Source organism: Eumetopias jubatus, unplaced genomic scaffold (genome assembly GCF_037043125.1).
Source record: "Eumetopias jubatus isolate StellerSeaLion01/CBP00866 unplaced genomic scaffold, mEumJub1_p1.0 scaffold_10, whole genome shotgun sequence".
NCBI classification, from domain to species: domain Eukaryota; kingdom Metazoa; phylum Chordata; class Mammalia; order Carnivora; family Otariidae; genus Eumetopias; species Eumetopias jubatus.
In genome coordinates, this window is record NW_028274816.1 from 30,674,335 (window position 1) to 30,692,218 (window position 17,884).

Below are 17,884 nucleotides of genomic sequence, written 5' to 3' on the forward strand. Positions count from 1 at the left end.
CGCGTGCTTGCAGATTCAGGGTTAGGTTCTCTCCTCTTGAAGTGGCTATAAATTAATCCATCAAAGTGAAAAAGGCCAAATTTCAGGGTAAACCTTCCCACTTGCAAACGGTGGAGACACTTTGGTTCTCTTAGTAATACTGCTGTGTATGTGGCGTTAAAGAGGTGACACCATGGGAGTGTGTGTGTGTGTGTGTGTGTGTGTGTGAGTGTGAGTGTGTGATAGTTATAAAAGTTTTGCCCTCTGAAGAGCATAAACGTGGGCCAAATCCCATGTCCTGGGCTTGAGATTCTAGAGCTGTCGTGTTCTTCCCTGTATTAGTGCCAGTGAGCGAGAGAGGCTGTATCTCCTCGAGAGCCTTAAAAAGAGATACAGGTTTCTACGTCTAAGAAGCTGGATTTCAGAACTTTTTTTTTTTTAACTGGGAAGCCTTTGTTTTTTGTTTCTTCTGTTTCATGCTGTTTTATTTGTCTTCCTAAGGATCTGGCCTGCGTTTATAAAAGTACTATGTATGCTTTGTTAAAAAATCCGGTGTGCCATCACTTTCTTCTTGAATCGGCGGGGAGGTCTTTGTCTTTGGCCTTCATAAAGTCTCTTCTCTAAACTTTGGCACTGTAGCCTTTCGGAAATGAAAGAAGAAACTGGAGCATGACTTGTAACGGCTAGGGTGTTAAGACCATCCCTTGTAAAAGGACTCAACTGGCTGAAAGCGTGGAGGCAGAGTTCAATTAAGTCTGTACTTGTACGTTGTTGACCTTGGAGAATGTGGAGAGAAACGTTATTTCTGCGGATTAGTTATCCTGTCTGGTAGGCCTTACGCAGAGAACTGTTTGTCAAAGCAAAGGATGGTGTTAATTCTGAGCCCTGTGATGAAATATTAAGTAAGAGAGAAGGTAATTTGATAATGCATCACAGTTTGGGGACAGATTCCATTAAGTAAGTATGTTTATATACTCAAGTAGCTGAAGAGGCCTAGGTCCTTTGCCTTGACAAGATGACACAGAAAAGAAATGGGTGTTGTTGGTAGGCTGTTGGCACTGAGGCCTGTGGCGTGGGGATCATTTCTGTCTTTCAGAAGGATGACAGCTTAGTAAGGTTTGGCTTAAATCCTACAAATGCCAAAAATCGAAACATATGTCGTAAGAGACACAAACAATAGGTTCTATCAGTCGGTGGAACAAGATACAGTACAGTCAGCAGACAGTTGAGCAGGTGAGTGGTGTTCCCAGTTGGGTTTTTCCTGCCCTCCAGGGGCTCCTCCGTGTGTGTGGCTTTGAACTCACCTTCCCTGGACTCAGGCCACCACACCTCCTGTTTGCCCTTTGATCTTGTGAGCGCCAGAACCCGCTGGGCCTGTGGTTATCTCAGCGATGCGACAGTGACAGTGACAGTCCTGGCGTTGCTGTATTTCCTGAAGCCCCGGGCACGGTGCCCAGCAGGAGTGGCGCTCCCGTGTCTTCCTCGCTTTCTTCTTTGGTCCTTCTCTAAAAACTAGGATGCTCAGAAAATACAGTATTCTCTTTCCTTTCTCACTTGCCTTGCTCTCTCTCTGTTAAAGTTTGTAAAGGCCTGTAAATGACCAGGTAAATTCCGTAGTTCACTTGTAGTGTCTTACTCTTAACACGTGTAGATGTGCGTGTTAAAAATGGAAATAGCATCTGGGCAGATGCAAGTGGGCAAATGCAAGTGAGTCTTCCCAGCCCCTGACCAATAGCTCCTGTGCCCAGGGGGTCAGTGTTAGTGCAAATGTAGACACACACCTCCCCTCCCTTCCTGTGTCACCGAGGAGATCACCCATGCATGCCGTTCTGCACTTTGATTTCTTTTTTCCTTCATAACATAGCAGGAGATGTTTCCTGTCTCTCCATCTCGTTTCACCTGGTTCTCTTTGACTACAGCACGGCCCTTTGTTCTGGGCGCGCCACTGATTCACTTCACATAATTGATGGGACATTTAGAGGGGTTCCCCTTTTTTGGCTGTCGCAAGCAATGCTTGTTGAACATTCCTCTCGCGTGTTTGCTCCTGTGGGCAAGTGTATTTGTAGGACACGTTTCTGGATGGGGAACAACTGGGTGAAAGGGCGTGGCCATGTGCACTTTGATGGAGATAGCCCAGTTGCCCCCAAAGATGTTGGGTCACTTTGTATTCCCCTGCTTCCCCCCGCCGTTAATATATGTGGTTGCCTGGTTCGCCCACACCCTGGCCTGCATGGACCCTGCTCTGTCGAGTTGCCCTTACAAAGTCTGTCTTCACTGGGGCTGCCTCGGACCCTGTTAATTGCAGTCTCTTTCGGCACTTTTCTCTCTGTGATTCCTAACACGTGGGAGTCAGATGCACTGTCAGTGGCAGGTCGGGTGAGAACTTACCTAGCCAGCCCAGCGGCAGCACAGTAGGCAGCCTGGGGTCTGTCTTGTCTCTTGAGAGATCCCAGGTAATCACTTGGAATTGATTCTACAGTTACAGAAAAGTTCTGGCCTCAGCATTATACTGCCCCAAACACTAGTGCAGCCTGGCCGTTTATCAAGAAGATATCCCACGTGAACGGGCTGTTTCCTGCCTCTGTATCCCTATCTCTCAAATTGGTGTCTGTCTTTGGTAAATATTTATATTTGAGGCCTGTTTATGTTGTGAGGGGTATTTAGGAACCTCTCCTATAGGACTTGTTACCAGCTGTGTATACCACGCACATTTAAAAGCAGGGCAGGTTATGACTTATTTTCCCCTGGAGAGGCCTGGATAGTCTTGTAATTTATTAAGAGCTGGCAGTTGCAGTGTGGATGGAGCGGGTGTGATTTCTGACTCTTTGGAACTCAGAACTATGGGACTGAAATGGCATGGAAGGTAAACGTGATCGGTCAGGCGATTCAGGCAGCCACAGAAACACCAGTGTGGGTTATCTGGTCCCTGCACTTGTGGCGTTGACCTTGGCAGTGGTGGCCAATGCGTATCCTCGAACTTCCCCGAGATACACCCTCAGAGCATTCGATTTCAGTGTCCCCGTAATTTCATTTACTTGAAATCAGATGGATTTGGGAAGTATAGTCCTTGCAGGGAGGATGTGGGAGATGCTGAAAGCAGTGGTTTATTAACACGAAAATTGTCCCCAAATTTGAATTTCTCCCAAATCTAACTCAGGATGAAGGCTTCTCTTCTTCTGTACCTGACGGTGGAGCTCCGGGTGGGGCGAGTTGGCTGGTGCTGGAATGTTCCGCAACTTGTTGATTCTTTCTCAAGATTGCTTTAGTGGTGCGTTGGGGGGTGGAGGATCACCGTCTTCTTGGCCTTTTAATTGTGTGCGGTTACAAGTAACATTTGTCTCCAGTGTTTCTCAATTATAAATTAATAATAACAACCCATTAAAAATTATGGGTGTTGTAAGCCCCGACTCCTTTGGGCATCTTAATAAAAATGATAATTAAAACCATAATTTACAGTAAATGGGGACACTGCCCAAGTAAATCCACAATATGGAGAAAATTAAAAAACTCAAACCAGAAGGAGCCTTCCCATTGTCGGGGAAAGAACCGGCCTGTTCTTAGCTCCTACTTGATTGGAGACTTTGTGGGGACTGGGTTCCCACCCTGATGTTTGTGCCTGAGGAATCTGTGACTCTGTCCACACCTATCCGTCCTGCCTGTGAATCTCACCGGGTGGGCTCACCTGCCCCCTCCACCACCACACACAAACCCGGTCCTCCTCTGTAGTCACTGCCTGGATCAGTCAACCAGTGGCCAGTCTCTCATGTGGCCAGGCCGGCGTCTTTGGAGACTTGGGGTGCCCCCTCAGACGTAGACTCAGGCTGTCACAGGCTTTGGAGAGGTTTGCTTCCCGAATTATTTTCTCATTTTTCCCTTATCTGTTCAGCCTCAGAGGGTACCTCATCCCCTCCTGGCTGGTCACAAGGCTTCAGTGTCTTCAGCTCAGTCAACATGACCACCAGAAGTATCTTAAATGGATAGAATAATAATTGTTATAACTATATAATACGTGTACCTACATAATATGTAATTATATAGTTATAATAATGACCGTAGTTATTGTTATTCACAGCGCTGCTTATTGGGCAGGTGTTCATCTCCCATCCGGTTCCCTATTCTTCGTTCACACGGGGCCTCTCGCCAATCCACGATCTTGTCTTGCCATGTATCCAGCCTTTCTTTTTTATGTCCTCTGGTCACAGCAAAACTCTCGCCCACAGTTTCTGCTACCGCTCAGTGGCATTTGGGAAATGCCAAGAAGGTGGGTCACAAAACGTGCACCACATGTATCCTAATTCCTGCGGGTCCCTGAGTTGTCACCCTGTGTTTCCCTGTGTAGGGTTGAGCGCTACTGCCAGGCCTTCCAGTGGGTAGCTGGCGTCCTGATCTTCTCCTGCTTGACACAGTGGGGCTTGACAGGGTTTCAGGCAAATCTTGAGCAGGTCAGCGTGACACAGTCTTTGAGGTGCGACAATTCGGATGTGAAAATTCGGATTGTGGCAGTTTTGTGGCATGGCTGGAGCATTGTCTCTAGCGTGAATCTTACCCATGTAGTGTGTGTCTGAGCGTCAGATGCCCACAGTGGTCTGGCCGGTGAAGTCAGCAGCGTGGGTGGTGGCCGGGGCCAACAGGAGGGCACAGACCCTGTGTCTCTAGCCTGTGGCAGCAGTGGGGTGGGGGCCCAGTGTGGTCCACTTGTCAGCTTTTGCAGAGATGCAGGACCTCCGCCCTCAGATACATCATTTTCTGGTCTTTTAATGCTGGTAACTAATTCATATGAGGAAAGAAGGGAGGAAGAAAGGGTCGGAGGTGGAAGAGGGGAGAAAGGAAAGGAAGGGAGAGGAGGAGGGAGGGAAACAGTGTCTGAGCTGAACAAAACAGGCCATGGGTTTGATTGATCCCGTGATCACCAGCCCGTAACCTCCATTCTTGAGAACGAAAACTTGTGTGAGACAAGCAGGTGTTTAGTATTTTTTTGGGGGGAGGGGGTATGTTTTCCCTTTTCTGGTACTTTAGTGTTTGTATGCAAAGCTTGAAACCCAACAGCAAGATATTAAACCTTCATGGCCACTTAATCTTCCCGATTGGATCAGACGTAACAAGTGCTGGAAAGCAGATGCTGCCCGTTTTTCTAAAATTTCTTCGACTTTCTTTATATTATTAGCTTTAAATATTCTTCTGAATGCACTCACCACCTCCATGCAGTTAAGCCGGTTCAATTTAAACATTGTTATAAAGTTAATTTTTTATAAGATGAATCAGGTTATTAAATTTAGTAAACCATTGCTTTCATTATTTTGCACAAACTTGGGCACTCTGCAGAATTGGCTCAGCACTACTACATTTAGCTAATTAAACTGGTCATCAGCCGTGGTATTAGGAGCATGAGGGATGCTATTCTCAGGAGTTTTTCCAAGACTTGAGCAGTAGGTAGCATTATTAAACTTTTTTTTCCTTTTTTTTTTCCCCTTCATAAAACTCCACACTCTAGAGATACGGTTTACTAGGAGAGTGTTATTGTCCTTCCTGCTAAACCTTCATCTTTTGAAATATCCATGCTTTGGTTTTGGCTCCAAAGGCACTTGTAAAGGATAAGAAAATGGAGCTATCTCTCACAGCTTTTAAAAGGAGACCCACAGGGTGCCTGGGTGGCTCAGTTGGTTAAGCGACTGCCTTCGGCTCAGGTCATGATCCTGGAGTCCCGGGATCGGGTCCCGCATCGGGCTCCCTGCTTGGCGGGGAGTCTGCTTCTCCCTCTGACCCTCTCCCCTCTCATGCTCTCTCTCTATCTCATTCTCTCTCTCAAATGAATAAATAAAATCTTCAAAAAAAAAAAAAAAAAAGGAGACCCACAATGTGTAACGCGTTGCTCAGATAAGGGAAGACATAAGAGCCAGAGGGTCATTTTACACGACGCAGGTAGATGGCTGAACTATAACCACAGGCAGGGATTCTGTGAAACAGAGAGGGTGCAGACTTGTGGCTGCAGCCTGATGCTGTTATCATGTCGGGCACCTTCCTTTTTGTAATAAAAAGTCCTTTGCTGTAGGTCATTTTGTCAACTGAGATAGTGTGACTTAAACAGGTTTGTTTCGGAAAATAATTTTTTTTTTTTTAAGGATTTTATTTATTTGACAGAGAGACACAGTGAGAGAGGGAACACAAGCAGGGGGAGTGGGAGAGGGAGAAGCAGGCTTCCTGCCGAGCAGGGAGCCTGATGCGGGGCTCGATCCCAGGACCCTGGGATCATCACATGAGTTGACCGCAGACGCTAAATGACTGAGCCACCCAGGCGCCCCTGGGAAAATAAATTTTGACAGGAAACAGGCATGCTCTTTCCCCACAGATTTCTAGCTGGTGTCATTCAAAACTGCTGTGAGCCCTGTCTTTGCAAGATCTTAATATTTATTCATTGTTAAAAAAGGAAGTCAGAGGGCCATCAGTGTTGTTTGAAACAACTTGGATTGTTTTGCTGTAGTCCAGACTTGTAGCCTATGAACAACCTATACGAACCTGGCAGGTATTTGTCGAATCCCACTGGGTGTTAGTCCCATGGGACACAGGGATCAAAAAGGCACAGATTCTAAGGGGTTTATAGTTAAACTGCTAAATTTGATAAATGGAGCCCCGGGGTCAGCCTGGCCCTGTGTTGTCTCCATGCCCTCGCGGCCCCTTAAAAAGATGGTTGCTAACGAATGACCAAGCATTGTGTCCACCATCTTTCCCAACATCATGTTTTTTTTCCTTTTCTATCCTCTGATGAAAATGTGATGAAAAATATTCTTTATTTTTTTTTAAAGATTTTATTTATTTGAGAGAGAGAATGAGATAGAGAGAGAATGAGACGGGGGAGGGTCTGAGGGAGAAGCAGACTCACCACTGAGCAGGGAGCCCCATGTGGGACTCGATCCCGGGACTCCAGGATCATGACCTGAGCCGAAGGCAGTCGCCCAACCAACTGAGCCACCCAGGCGCCCCTATTTTTATTTTTTTTAAAGATTTTATTTATTTGAGAGAGAGAGTGAGAGAGAGAGCCCAAGAGGGGGTAGGGTTAGAGGGAGAAGCAGACTACCTGCTGAGCAGGGAGCCCAATGTGGGACTCGATCCCGGGACTCCGGGATCATGACCTGAGCCAAAGGCAGTCGCTTAACCAACTGAGCCACCCAGGCGCCCTGATGAAAAATATCTTGATAATTGCTCTGACCTGGACATTTTACAGGGACACAGAGTCCACCATCTCAACAAGATCTTCTGGGAGTGCAGGTGAAGTCATTTTTGGCCACTTCACGTTCCCTCCATACGGCTGTCAGCATTTCATTAGTCTGATTGATGTAGCACATCAGTCAGCAAGATTTCGTCCTATGCCTGTCCCCATCCAGTTTTGGAACAGCTTGGCTACAAAACCTGGTGTTTTACTTCTTTCTCTTTCCCCAAATGATGTAGGTACCTTTTGCCACTGGTGGTAAGTGGTGTAATTGGCATCACGGATCAAAATTAGTAAATTTCAGGTTATTGTCTTCTTGCCTCAAGAAGATACAGCTTCAACCCGCTTTCATTACATACACCAAGGAGGTTGCAAACTGATGTAGATGTTAAGTATTTCAGATTGGAATTCCTTTGGGCATCATGTTAGCATCAGATTCAAGTATAGGATGTTGTCCTTAGATAATGGTAATGTGAATATCTCGGGATAAAGAACTTGGCATAATCTGAAAAATAAGTTATCTCAACAGTGAAGTTCCCATGTGTTCCAGAGCCAATATTCACACAAATGGAATGGTGGGTCTTGTAGCTAATTTCTTCAAATTCTGGTTGATATTAAAACCAGTCAGCTCTTGGGTTGCTGCTGGGAGCAGATCGAGGAGAGAGTGTTAACTTTTCAGTTGTAATGACTGTTCTGTATTTGATAGATCATACAAATCACAGAGGAGACACAGGAACTTTACACCAAAGATTTTGGAAAGAATGGGAATTAACACTTGTTTTCCACCTACTTTTGTTATATTAGGCTCTTAGTGTAAGTTAACTACTTACTCCTCATTTTAAGAAAAGATCTCTGAGTTTCTCATGGGTTAAAGTCATAGCCCACAGCTTATAAATAGGTAGAGCTGGGGTCAACATCCGTATGTCAAACTCCAGAGTTTGAGTTTCCCACTGTGACCTGTGCTGGCTTCCCCCTGAGAGCTGGCTGGCCTCCGTGAAGATTAGATATATGGAAGATACGAATGAGTGAATTTTGCTAGACTCTTTCACATGGCAATCTCCGTAAGATAATGGTACTCTGATTTTGCGTACATATAAACAGTATCTTGGAAACAATCACCTGCGGTCATTTGACATGGCTTTGGCTGAATCATGTTGCTGCTCCCTCTAGTAGGACTGATTGGTTTGTTGCTGTGGTGCACTTCGTGTAGTCTCCCATGCAGCTTACAAGAGGTGCCTGAGAGCAATGGTGTGGGCTTTAGGCTTCTGGAATTAGACTTTATAAGAGTTCTTAGTTGTTCCACATTCTTGCCAATGTTTGGTCTGGTCATTTTAATGTTTAGCCATTGTAGTAATGGGAATGAGTAGTATCTAATTGAATCTTTTTAATTTTATTATTATTATTATTTTTTAAATCTCACTGTATCTTTACACTTCCCTAATGACTAAAGAGCTTGAGGCTTATAAAATAGTTGAGTTTTTTTTTTGCTTTTTCTATTTTGTGGAAGAATTTTTGGAAGATCGGTGTTTTTATTTTCTTAAATGTTTGGTAGCCTTTCTGTTCAAAACATGGATCCAGAGTTTTCATTTTGAGGTTTTTCTTTAAATATATAGAATTTTTCCTAGATTATGCATTGTTATTATCAACAGAGTAATTCTGCTATGTATTCCAAAATTTGCAAGCTATTATTGTTATCATTTCGATTTTTCCATAAACTTACCTTTGTGTTACTCTTTGTTGCTTTCTGCACCTCCAGATTTCGAGGGTCGTTTTCCTCCTTCTTGAAGAGCATCCTTGAATGTCTCCTCTAGGCCAGATCTGGCCATAGATGGTGACATAGCCTCTCAGCTTTTCATTTGTGTTGTTTGGTTTGTTTAAAAATTTGTTCACCTTTACTTTTGAAGAATTCCTTCACTGGGCATGGCAGCCCCAAAGCTGGCTCATCTCTTTTGGCTTTCCCGCCATTCCAGGTCCCCAAATCCTCAGTCATAGTGTCCCTTTGATGCCTTCAAGGATGTGTGCATGTGTGTGCACGTGTGTTGTTTGGTCCAGCTTTTTTAATTGTTCTCAGTGGGAGGGTGGGTGTAAGAACTCCAGGCTGCCATTTTTGGATGCATGTAGCACAGCGCAGAGTGCATTGTCCAGAACATAATAAAAATGTTGTATGTTTGTTTTCCTTTGCAGGTCTGTTTTTTCTTATTATAATGAATGTGAACTCTTCAAGGGCAGTGGCCATGTCTGAGTCTTTATACATGCTTATTCTTCATATTTAACACAGGATCTTCTCATTAGGTGGTGGTTATATATGGGGGACTGTGCTGTGAGCTCTCCTATGGTTTGTCCTACGCCTTGGGGATGGTGTGTTCCTGGGCTAGGTTTTCTCAACCTCAACAATGTTGACACTTAGGGCCAGATGATTCTTGGTTGTGGGCACTGTCCTATACTTTGTAGGGTATTTTGTAACACCCCTGACCTTTACACACTAGAGGCCAGTAGCACTCTGTCCCCAGTCGTGACCACTGAAAACGTCTCTATGCATTTGCAGCTGTCTACCAGGGGACAGAATGCCTCTGTCTGAGAGCCTCTGGAGCAATGTGTGTGGTGCTCAATAAAGGCCCTTCAGGTGAGTCAGTGTTTTGCATTGTGTCTTCTAACGTTGACTTTCCTTTAAACCATAGGGTTTGAAACTGCCAAGTCTTTTGCCCTCCATGGTGCACACGTGATCCTTGCCTGTAGGAATGTCACAAGGGCCAATGAAGCTGTGTCACAGATTTTAGGAGAATGGGTAAGTAAGCCCTTGACCATTTTTTTTTTAGTTGTCAAATACACATGCTGGGATAAACACATGGAGGTTTTAGTGCAGTGCATAAAATTTATTGCTCTTCAAATAACGTTTTCTTTATTTTTAAAATCATATTAGTTTTGTTTATTTTATGAATGAAAGGACAAGCAAGCCTGTATCCATACATTGTTTATGGTGTTCATTGTCAATGTCATCTGCTTTATTAGTCAGAGGTTTGAGAATGTGTACTCATTCAGCTCATTTATTAAGAAAATAAAATGTGGTTAACGCCCATGCATACAGCTAAGAGTTTGTTATGCTAATGGTTTTTAAGATTGGATGGGGGTGGGCATTAACTCTCTCTGTGTTTTTTACTTTTCGCTTTTCTCTCTGCATGGATGTTGGTGCTGATACGTCTGTGCACAAACATTTATCAAAGGCCTGCAGTACTCTTGAGGCTGAGGATGTAGCCTATCAAACAGAACAAAATCCTTGCCCTCCCTTGGGCTTACTGTCTAGGTACGGAGAAATGGACCATAAGGGATAATTTTATTTAATATTTAACACCCTGCCGGGTTGTTATAAACACAAAGAAGCACAGTGAAGCAGAGAGAGGGATGAACAGTTACAGTGTGGGCTATTTTAGTTTGGGTACTTAGCAGAGAACTCTCTGAAATGGTGATATTTGATATGAGACTTGAATGAAGTAAAGTAGCGAGCTGCATCAGTGTCAGGGGACATGCTTTCTAAGTGGTGGGAACAGCATGTGCCAAGGCACAGAAGTAGGAGTGTGCCGGAGGATTCAGGATCAGCAGGGAGGCCAGTGTGGCTGGAGCCAGATGGCAGGGGCAGAGGTGACAGAGGCGCTGCGGGGGTGTCCCTGCGGCCGCAGAGCCAGTGAGGAAGAAGACAGCAGGGGTTTGAGCTAGAGAGTGGCACATGTTGGTCACTTCTGTAGCATGATCCCTGGGCTTTGGCATGAAGTATTTGCTTGTCATTCACATGTTTATGATGTGTACCCTGTCATGGGTACACTGGGGGCTATACTCTCTCTGTACAGCTTTCACCCCAAAGTGGAAGTCAGATTTAACCAAAGACACAGAAACATCAGTGTGAACCTGAAATGCTGGTACTAGGTACTAGGAAGTATGTAGTACTCCCAAATGGTGAATAAGGCCTGGAGGTGGGGGACATTTGGAGTTTCTGAGAAGGAAGCGACGGAGCTGAGATCTCAGGAAAGACCTGGGGGAGGTTGGAAAAGGTTGGACTGGGCGGAGGGAGTGGCCTGTGTGCGCATCCCTGGGAGGGGGAAGGGGAAGAGCAGGAGGAGACCCTCGTGTGGCTGTTAGTGGAGCATAAAGGGGGTTGGATGATCCTTCCCAACGCTGTCTTTGTCGTCGTCGTCGTCGTCGTCGTCGTCTTCTTTTTTAAAGATTTAGTTATTTGGGAGAGAGAGAGAGAGCAGGAGGGGCAGAGCGAGGGACAGAGAGAATCCAAAGCAGACTCCACGCTGAATGCAGATTCCAACAGGGAGCTTAATCTCAGGATCCTGAGATCACGACCTCCGCCGAAACCAAGAGTCAGATATGCCACCCAGGCGCCCCCCTCTCCTTTTTAAAAATTTTTTATTAAAGATGTCTTCGTTTTCTGAACACTGTGGAAGATTTCTTGCCATTGGAAGAAACAGACCATGATTCCTTTAGGACAGTGTCTGGTGTTCTAGGCTAAAAAGTTATCAAAGTTAAGAAAAGGAAGATTTGTTTCTGCTTTTTTACAGTATATTTCAAATGAAATATTACAAATTCAGTATATTTCAAATGAACCCTTGTCTTGAGTTCTCTGAATTCTTTAGAGTTAAATCGAAAAAAAAAAATACAGGGCCCATTTTCTTTTGATGATCGTAGTATCTCTGTAATGCTTAAGTAACAGCCTATATTAGGTGAGGTAGTAATCGCCTTCAGAGATGTACAAGGCAAACAGATGGTAACACGGGCATAGGGTCTGCATCTTCGCACAGGTCTGGGAAGGTAGAAAATAAAAAGTGAAAATCCCTCCCAGGACTTCCCTTGGAAGGTAAATATTATTAACCATTTCCTATATATTCTAGCAGACATACACATGCTGTTACATACTTTGAATTTTTTCACTTAATTAATACCATTAGGAGATCTCTTCTTATCAGTGCATGTAGGTCCACCTTGTTTTTTCACTGCTATATAATCTCCATCGTGTGCTTATGCTCCCACTTAGCTGAGCAGTGTCCTTTTTGGTGGACCTTGAGGTTGTGTTGTTTTCCTGTTCCGAGTGATGCTGTCTTAAAGTTCAATCTCCTGTATTTTCACCCAAAATTGGGTCTAAACTGTCCTGCAGTGAGCATTCTTCATATATACTTTCATGAGTGACATAGGGCAGAATCTTAGCAGTGGACCCATTTGAATCAATGGGTGTTTGTATTTAAAATCTAGCAGCTTCCCAGTAGTCATCTGGCGGGATCATAGTGGTTTCTGTCCCTACTGTCAACGAGGAAGACGACCGGTATCTAGCAACAGACAGTGTCAAACCTGCCATTCCGCCCATCTAGTGTTATACTTAGACTGGACAAAATGGAATTCAGTGGCCCTAGTGATACTGTAAGAACCATATTGTATAATGGTAGGAATATTTAAACCAGTCTTGGAAGGTAATACTAAAATCTAAATGTTTATGCATTTTAAAAATTGTCTTCTTTCTTCCTTACGTAGGAGCACGGTACATCTCTATTTAACCCATTATCACCATTGTTTGATGCAGAGAGGCAGCAAGTCCTGGGTGTTCCCTGTTTACCTGTGGGGCCTTAGCGAGCCTTTCAGTCTATTTTGTGTCTTCCGTTTCCTCACCTCTGACAAAGAAGGTTGAATGGCATGAGCATAAAGACCCACCATTTAGTTTCTCTTTCTTGCATTTGAAGCCGTACTTGGGTGTCTGGGAGTCAGTTTCAAATGACACAATGCATCCGTACCTGCTTTCATTCTACAGTATCAGTCTCTTGACGTCGCCTGGCCAGCAGTGCTCCCAGAGAAAGAGTTACCCCAAAATACTCACTGTCAGACACATGAGTAAAGGAAATGGGAACAATAACAAAACTAATACTCACATGGCATTTAAAACATTTAAATCAAATTTTGTAGGTTGAGACTAATCTCTTTATCATGTCTCATCTCTTTGCTTCTTCCCTGTGAGCACCGTTCTACCATTTCTTTATCCCCCTAGATTATGATTGTGGAAGCTCAAGTATGGTACCAAAAGCCAGGTCGTGTTGTTGCACTATCACCATAGTGTCAAGAGTATGCAAACCTGTCTTCGTGATCTGCCGTGAACTCCCCTCGCTACCCCACCGTCAGGGAGTGCTGGGCTGGCTGCCTTCAGGCCCTTCCCTACCTCATCTCTGTGCAGGGCCTTAATCTGGCACATCATTAAATACCACCTTCTTGTGTTTCTCAAGGTCAATTTGATTGACTCCAGTTTTTCCAGCTGCTAGCCAGCTTGAGCATGTTCATACTTTATCTGGGATGAATCCTGTCGGTAGCAGAGCCAGGAAGGTACTGCAGCATATTGGCGCCTCACAGGAGACTTGAAATGATCCAGAGTTTTTTGTTGCAGCAAAAGCTCTCTCCGAAGTCTGTGGGCCATTTGGCTCAGTATTGGCTTGCATGTGCCAGGGCTCTGTGGACATTCTCAGCTTGGCTCTGGAGATGGAGTTCATGCCTCCTTCCCCAACTTGTTCTTCCCTGCCTGGTCTTTGCTTCCCTGCCTCCACAGCTCTTTCTAGAATTGCCGTGTTCCAGAACCTTCATGTCTGCCTCCAAGCCAGTGGGACATTATTCTCACGGTCACCATGGGGCATCTCACAACTACCCTTTAGTGAGTCCCTGTCATGTGCTGTGTCCCAGGTGAGGCACTTTATATCCCTGTTCAGGAGATGCAAAAGCCTGGTTTCCTCCTTTTTACAGAAGAGCCAAGGGAGGGCCCAGAAGGGTGAAGGGACCTCCCAGAATCCCACACCTGATGAGTCCGGAGGCAGGTTTCTGGCACAATTTGTCCATCTGCCCTCCAAACCCAAAGTCTGTCTACTTCATGACCCGGCTGTTCTACCACATTTGGCATCACGCATGTTTGTGACCTTTCAGGCTTTGCTTTCAGAATTGCTAGATGCTATCTGAGGGATTAATTTCAGGATTAACCCTAATTTCTCACAGGGAGCAACACTGATGTACCTTATTGTTCTAAGCAATCCCTTTTCATTCAAGACATCCTTTATAGAGTTCTCAAACCAGTTTTGGGGGATCTAGCTATTTAGTAAAATACAACTTAAATGAAAACACATTCCATATGGAATTATATTAAAAGCCTATATGTAATTATGACTACTAATAATTATTTCATGGGAAAATACCCTCCTGCTGAGATGTTTTGGTTGCTTGAAAGTTAGTAATAAGAATTAAAAACAATTAAAATTGGATAACATGGACAATATAGAAGTAAACTATCCTCTTAAAAGGCCAATCGATTTAGCGTAATTTAAAAAGGAGGGACGGGAAGGAGGCCCATCATTCCCCAATTGTATTTAAATGAAGTGTCTCTGGAACTGGGATTCAGTACCTGTGTTGTTAAGCAGTCCTTAGGAGGATGTGATCTACCTCATTCGTGTCCTTAAGTGGATTACGGACTAGTGTCCCCTCCCTCTAAGACAAGCACCTGATTTTTCCCTAGGTATGCCAAGGAGCCCATATGGCTGGCTAAGTAGGAAGTTTACTTTGCTGTTTTCAGGATCGGGTGGATCCTCTTTCATTTAGCAGCACTGTCTGGCTGTTAGGATTCCATGTGAGTTCTCTTATGTTTGGGACACTGATAGATTTGTCTGAGTCCTCGCTGTGCTGTGTGGTTGATACTTTCCGTTCCTCACTAAGTTTTGTTGCTGTGTTTATGGAGGTATGGCCCGTCCCACTCCCCATCCTGAAATCTGAGGACCCCCAGGGGGATCGTATGCAAAGAACAATAGTTGATCAGGTATCAAAATGCACTTTATAAACAGCTACAACAAGATTCCAGCAACTCAATGTTGAGCTCTTAGGAGGCCTAAGGGGGGCTCCCGCTTCCTCTCTATTCTCTCACCTTGTTACCATTCCTGATTTTTAGATTCTTAAAACTTGGGAACTAAAGCTTCTGGTCCTGGGGAGCAAGGAGGTTGAATAGAACTAAAGCAGCTGGGCCTGAGGTCACCTGCCTACCTACCAGTTGTGTGCAGGATAAAAAGGGGTGGGGCCATGGCTGGGGTTGCTGGGGGGGGGGTCAAAAGAGTGGGGGAGGCCAGCCTGCCTCACATGTGCCAGGCCCTTACTCAATCTGCTTATCATGTAAGAGACTTCACATATAGGGACTGCCCATTAGTGAAACATGGGGCCCAATGAATGTTCAGAAGCTCTAGCATCTACTAGAGATGGAGATAACCAGCAGGGTGGGCAAAAGTGGCCTGGCCTGAGAAGAGGGACTGATGGCCCTTCCTTGGAGTTATTATGTGACCCACTCCTGATTCCTCAGAATGTGGCTTGGGGCTGTTCCCCTATCATAAGGGAGGAGTGACTCAACTATGTTTAGTTTGGTGAGAAGCTTTGGTCCCCAAGGAAGACTTCAAGCCCGTGCTTTTCTAACTTGGGTTTTTAATTGGCCTAGACTTCAGGTCTTCCTAGAGACTGCTTAGGATGACATGCCCTTGGCCAGGAGAATGCATCAGGGATCCAGCTCAGCTGCTCTCGTTTTCTCATGGGTATTTTAGCTAAGATTTCCAAGAGGTCTAGAGAAGGCAGGCTGGGTGGTCTTCACGATGCCTCCTGGGCAGATGTCCCTTGGTGGGGCAGATATCTCCAGCTGATGACCACTGCTATAAAATATGCTTTGTTATAATGGCGAAGCTTAGAAGCAAATACATCCTATGACCTTGGGTGAGTTTCTTAACTTCTCCAACCATGGTGTCTTCATCTGTAAAACCCAAATAATAATATTTATGCCAGGAGACCTAAGTAGCTGTGAGTATTAAATGCATTGACCGTATGTATGTGTAGTATTTAACATGTTGCTGGGGGTAGATTGAGTATTCAATTCAATTTTACCTGCTGCTATTAATAACAATAGTAATAATAATTTCTTATTTGTACACAAAGGTACAAGTGATGCTTACTCTTCTTAACCTCTCCAAGTGGCTGCAAGAGGAGCTGTAGGGAGGATGTTTATCAGCATGATTCAAATGGAGTTGCAATGAATTCTTTCTCTGTCTTCCTGTGTCTGGACTCTTACATTTTATTAGATGTGTATTTAGTTTGTTGATTAGTATTTTCCAGTGCAGCTCATATTAGCACTCAACTGTCATTTGAAAAGCCATCTTAATTATTTATGAGATTGCTTTTTCTTTTGTATTTACAAAGAAATACACTTTGCATATATTTAGGAAAGATGATTAAGGGATCAGTCATCAGGAACAGCTAGCGATGGCTTATACCAAAATGGTTATTGAGAAAGCAGGGAGATGAGGGGTAAAAAGAAAAGATTTATTAGTCAGAGGTAATGGGATATGCATGTGTTAGGGAGAGCGCATGCCCGGTTGATTGTGACCACACAATTTGATGCTGGCGGGACTGAAGTGTCATAATTATTCCCGTCTTCGATAGAGTTGATACTGGGGCTGTTTATCTCGTTGGAGGGAAGGCATGTGGAAAGCTAAAAGTGTCACATCGCATTGCAGCCTCACTGATAAGCTTCGGAAATAGTGGTTTTAGTAGCATTTGCACATACAGAGGACTTGGTACCAACCAATGTATTAGGCATATGGGTTTGACACTTTGCTTTGAATAGACACCAGCACCCTATGTTTTCGTGACATGATATTAAGAGTGATGGGGTGGGATGCTGAGCAATAAATGGCTTGCACTTTTAAGGACCACTGGAGAAATCCAGCAACTGTTAGGTTCCCTCAAATGTACTCAGTGGCTTTATGATCTGGTGTAGCTTTGGCGTTTGTGGGAATTTCCCCTTTGAGAATAGAAGCTTTAATCCCTTAATTTGACTTATAGATCAGAAGCCTTAGGTGTGATGCCTTCTTTTATGCGATGTGTGAGTGGTGAGTGTTGTGGGGAGACAAGCAGCACGTGATGTGCCTGCCTGAGCTGGTGACTTGGCTCGGGAAAGGTGATCATCATTCAGCGCATTGTGAGTTATAGGGCTCATCCCCATTGTTTTGAATGATCTTTAGCTAAACGAAAAATATAAAGACTATTAGTATTATTAATAGTTGTAGATTATTGGGAAAAATTCATCTTAAATCGGCTGCTAGATTGGTTCCTCATTTCTTTGGTTTAAAAATTGTTTTTATGTGTAGTATTGGATTTTCAATGAATAAAGTATGATATAAATAAGTCTGCGAACAAGCAAGAACTATATAAACCGCTTGCTTAAATCAATAAGCACACACACACAAAGGTAAAGATAAAGTTCTAGAGTTCCCCCTTAGGACACTTGCGTTTTCAAAATATCACATTATTATTATCCCCTGCAGATGGGGTTGGGTATTCATATTTGTCTCTCTGTAAGGCACGATGGATGCTTAGCATTTAGCAATGAAATATCTATGTTACATGTTAAACCCATTTTGCAGATGAGGCATTGGTTGCTAGCTGGGGCCAAAAGGCTTGCCTAAGCTCACCTAGCTGGGAGCTATGGGTTGGATCTTGGGTATGAAGCCATATTTGCTTGCTCCAAAGCCATCTCATCACCTAATCCAAAATTCCTGGTGTGTGTTGTGTAAAAAGACTGGCCTCTCTTTTTTAAAGTTGTAGCCAGAGATTGTATTTGTAGAGGTTTGTGTGTTTATATGTGAACGTTTCTCTGTT

The 17,884-nt window shown here is 44.2% G+C and overlaps 1 protein-coding gene across 1 annotated transcript in view; it reads left to right on the forward strand.

Moving 5' to 3' along the window:
* The window catches only part of WWOX (WW domain containing oxidoreductase), a 922,682-nt gene that overhangs the window by 37,970 nt on the left and 866,828 nt on the right, over positions 1-17,884 (forward strand). Inside the window, exon 5 of the mRNA XM_028096534.2 lies at positions 9,862-9,968. Coding sequence (XP_027952335.1) covers positions 9,862-9,968 — 107 coding nt within the window. The remainder of the gene's footprint in view (positions 1-9,861; positions 9,969-17,884) is intronic.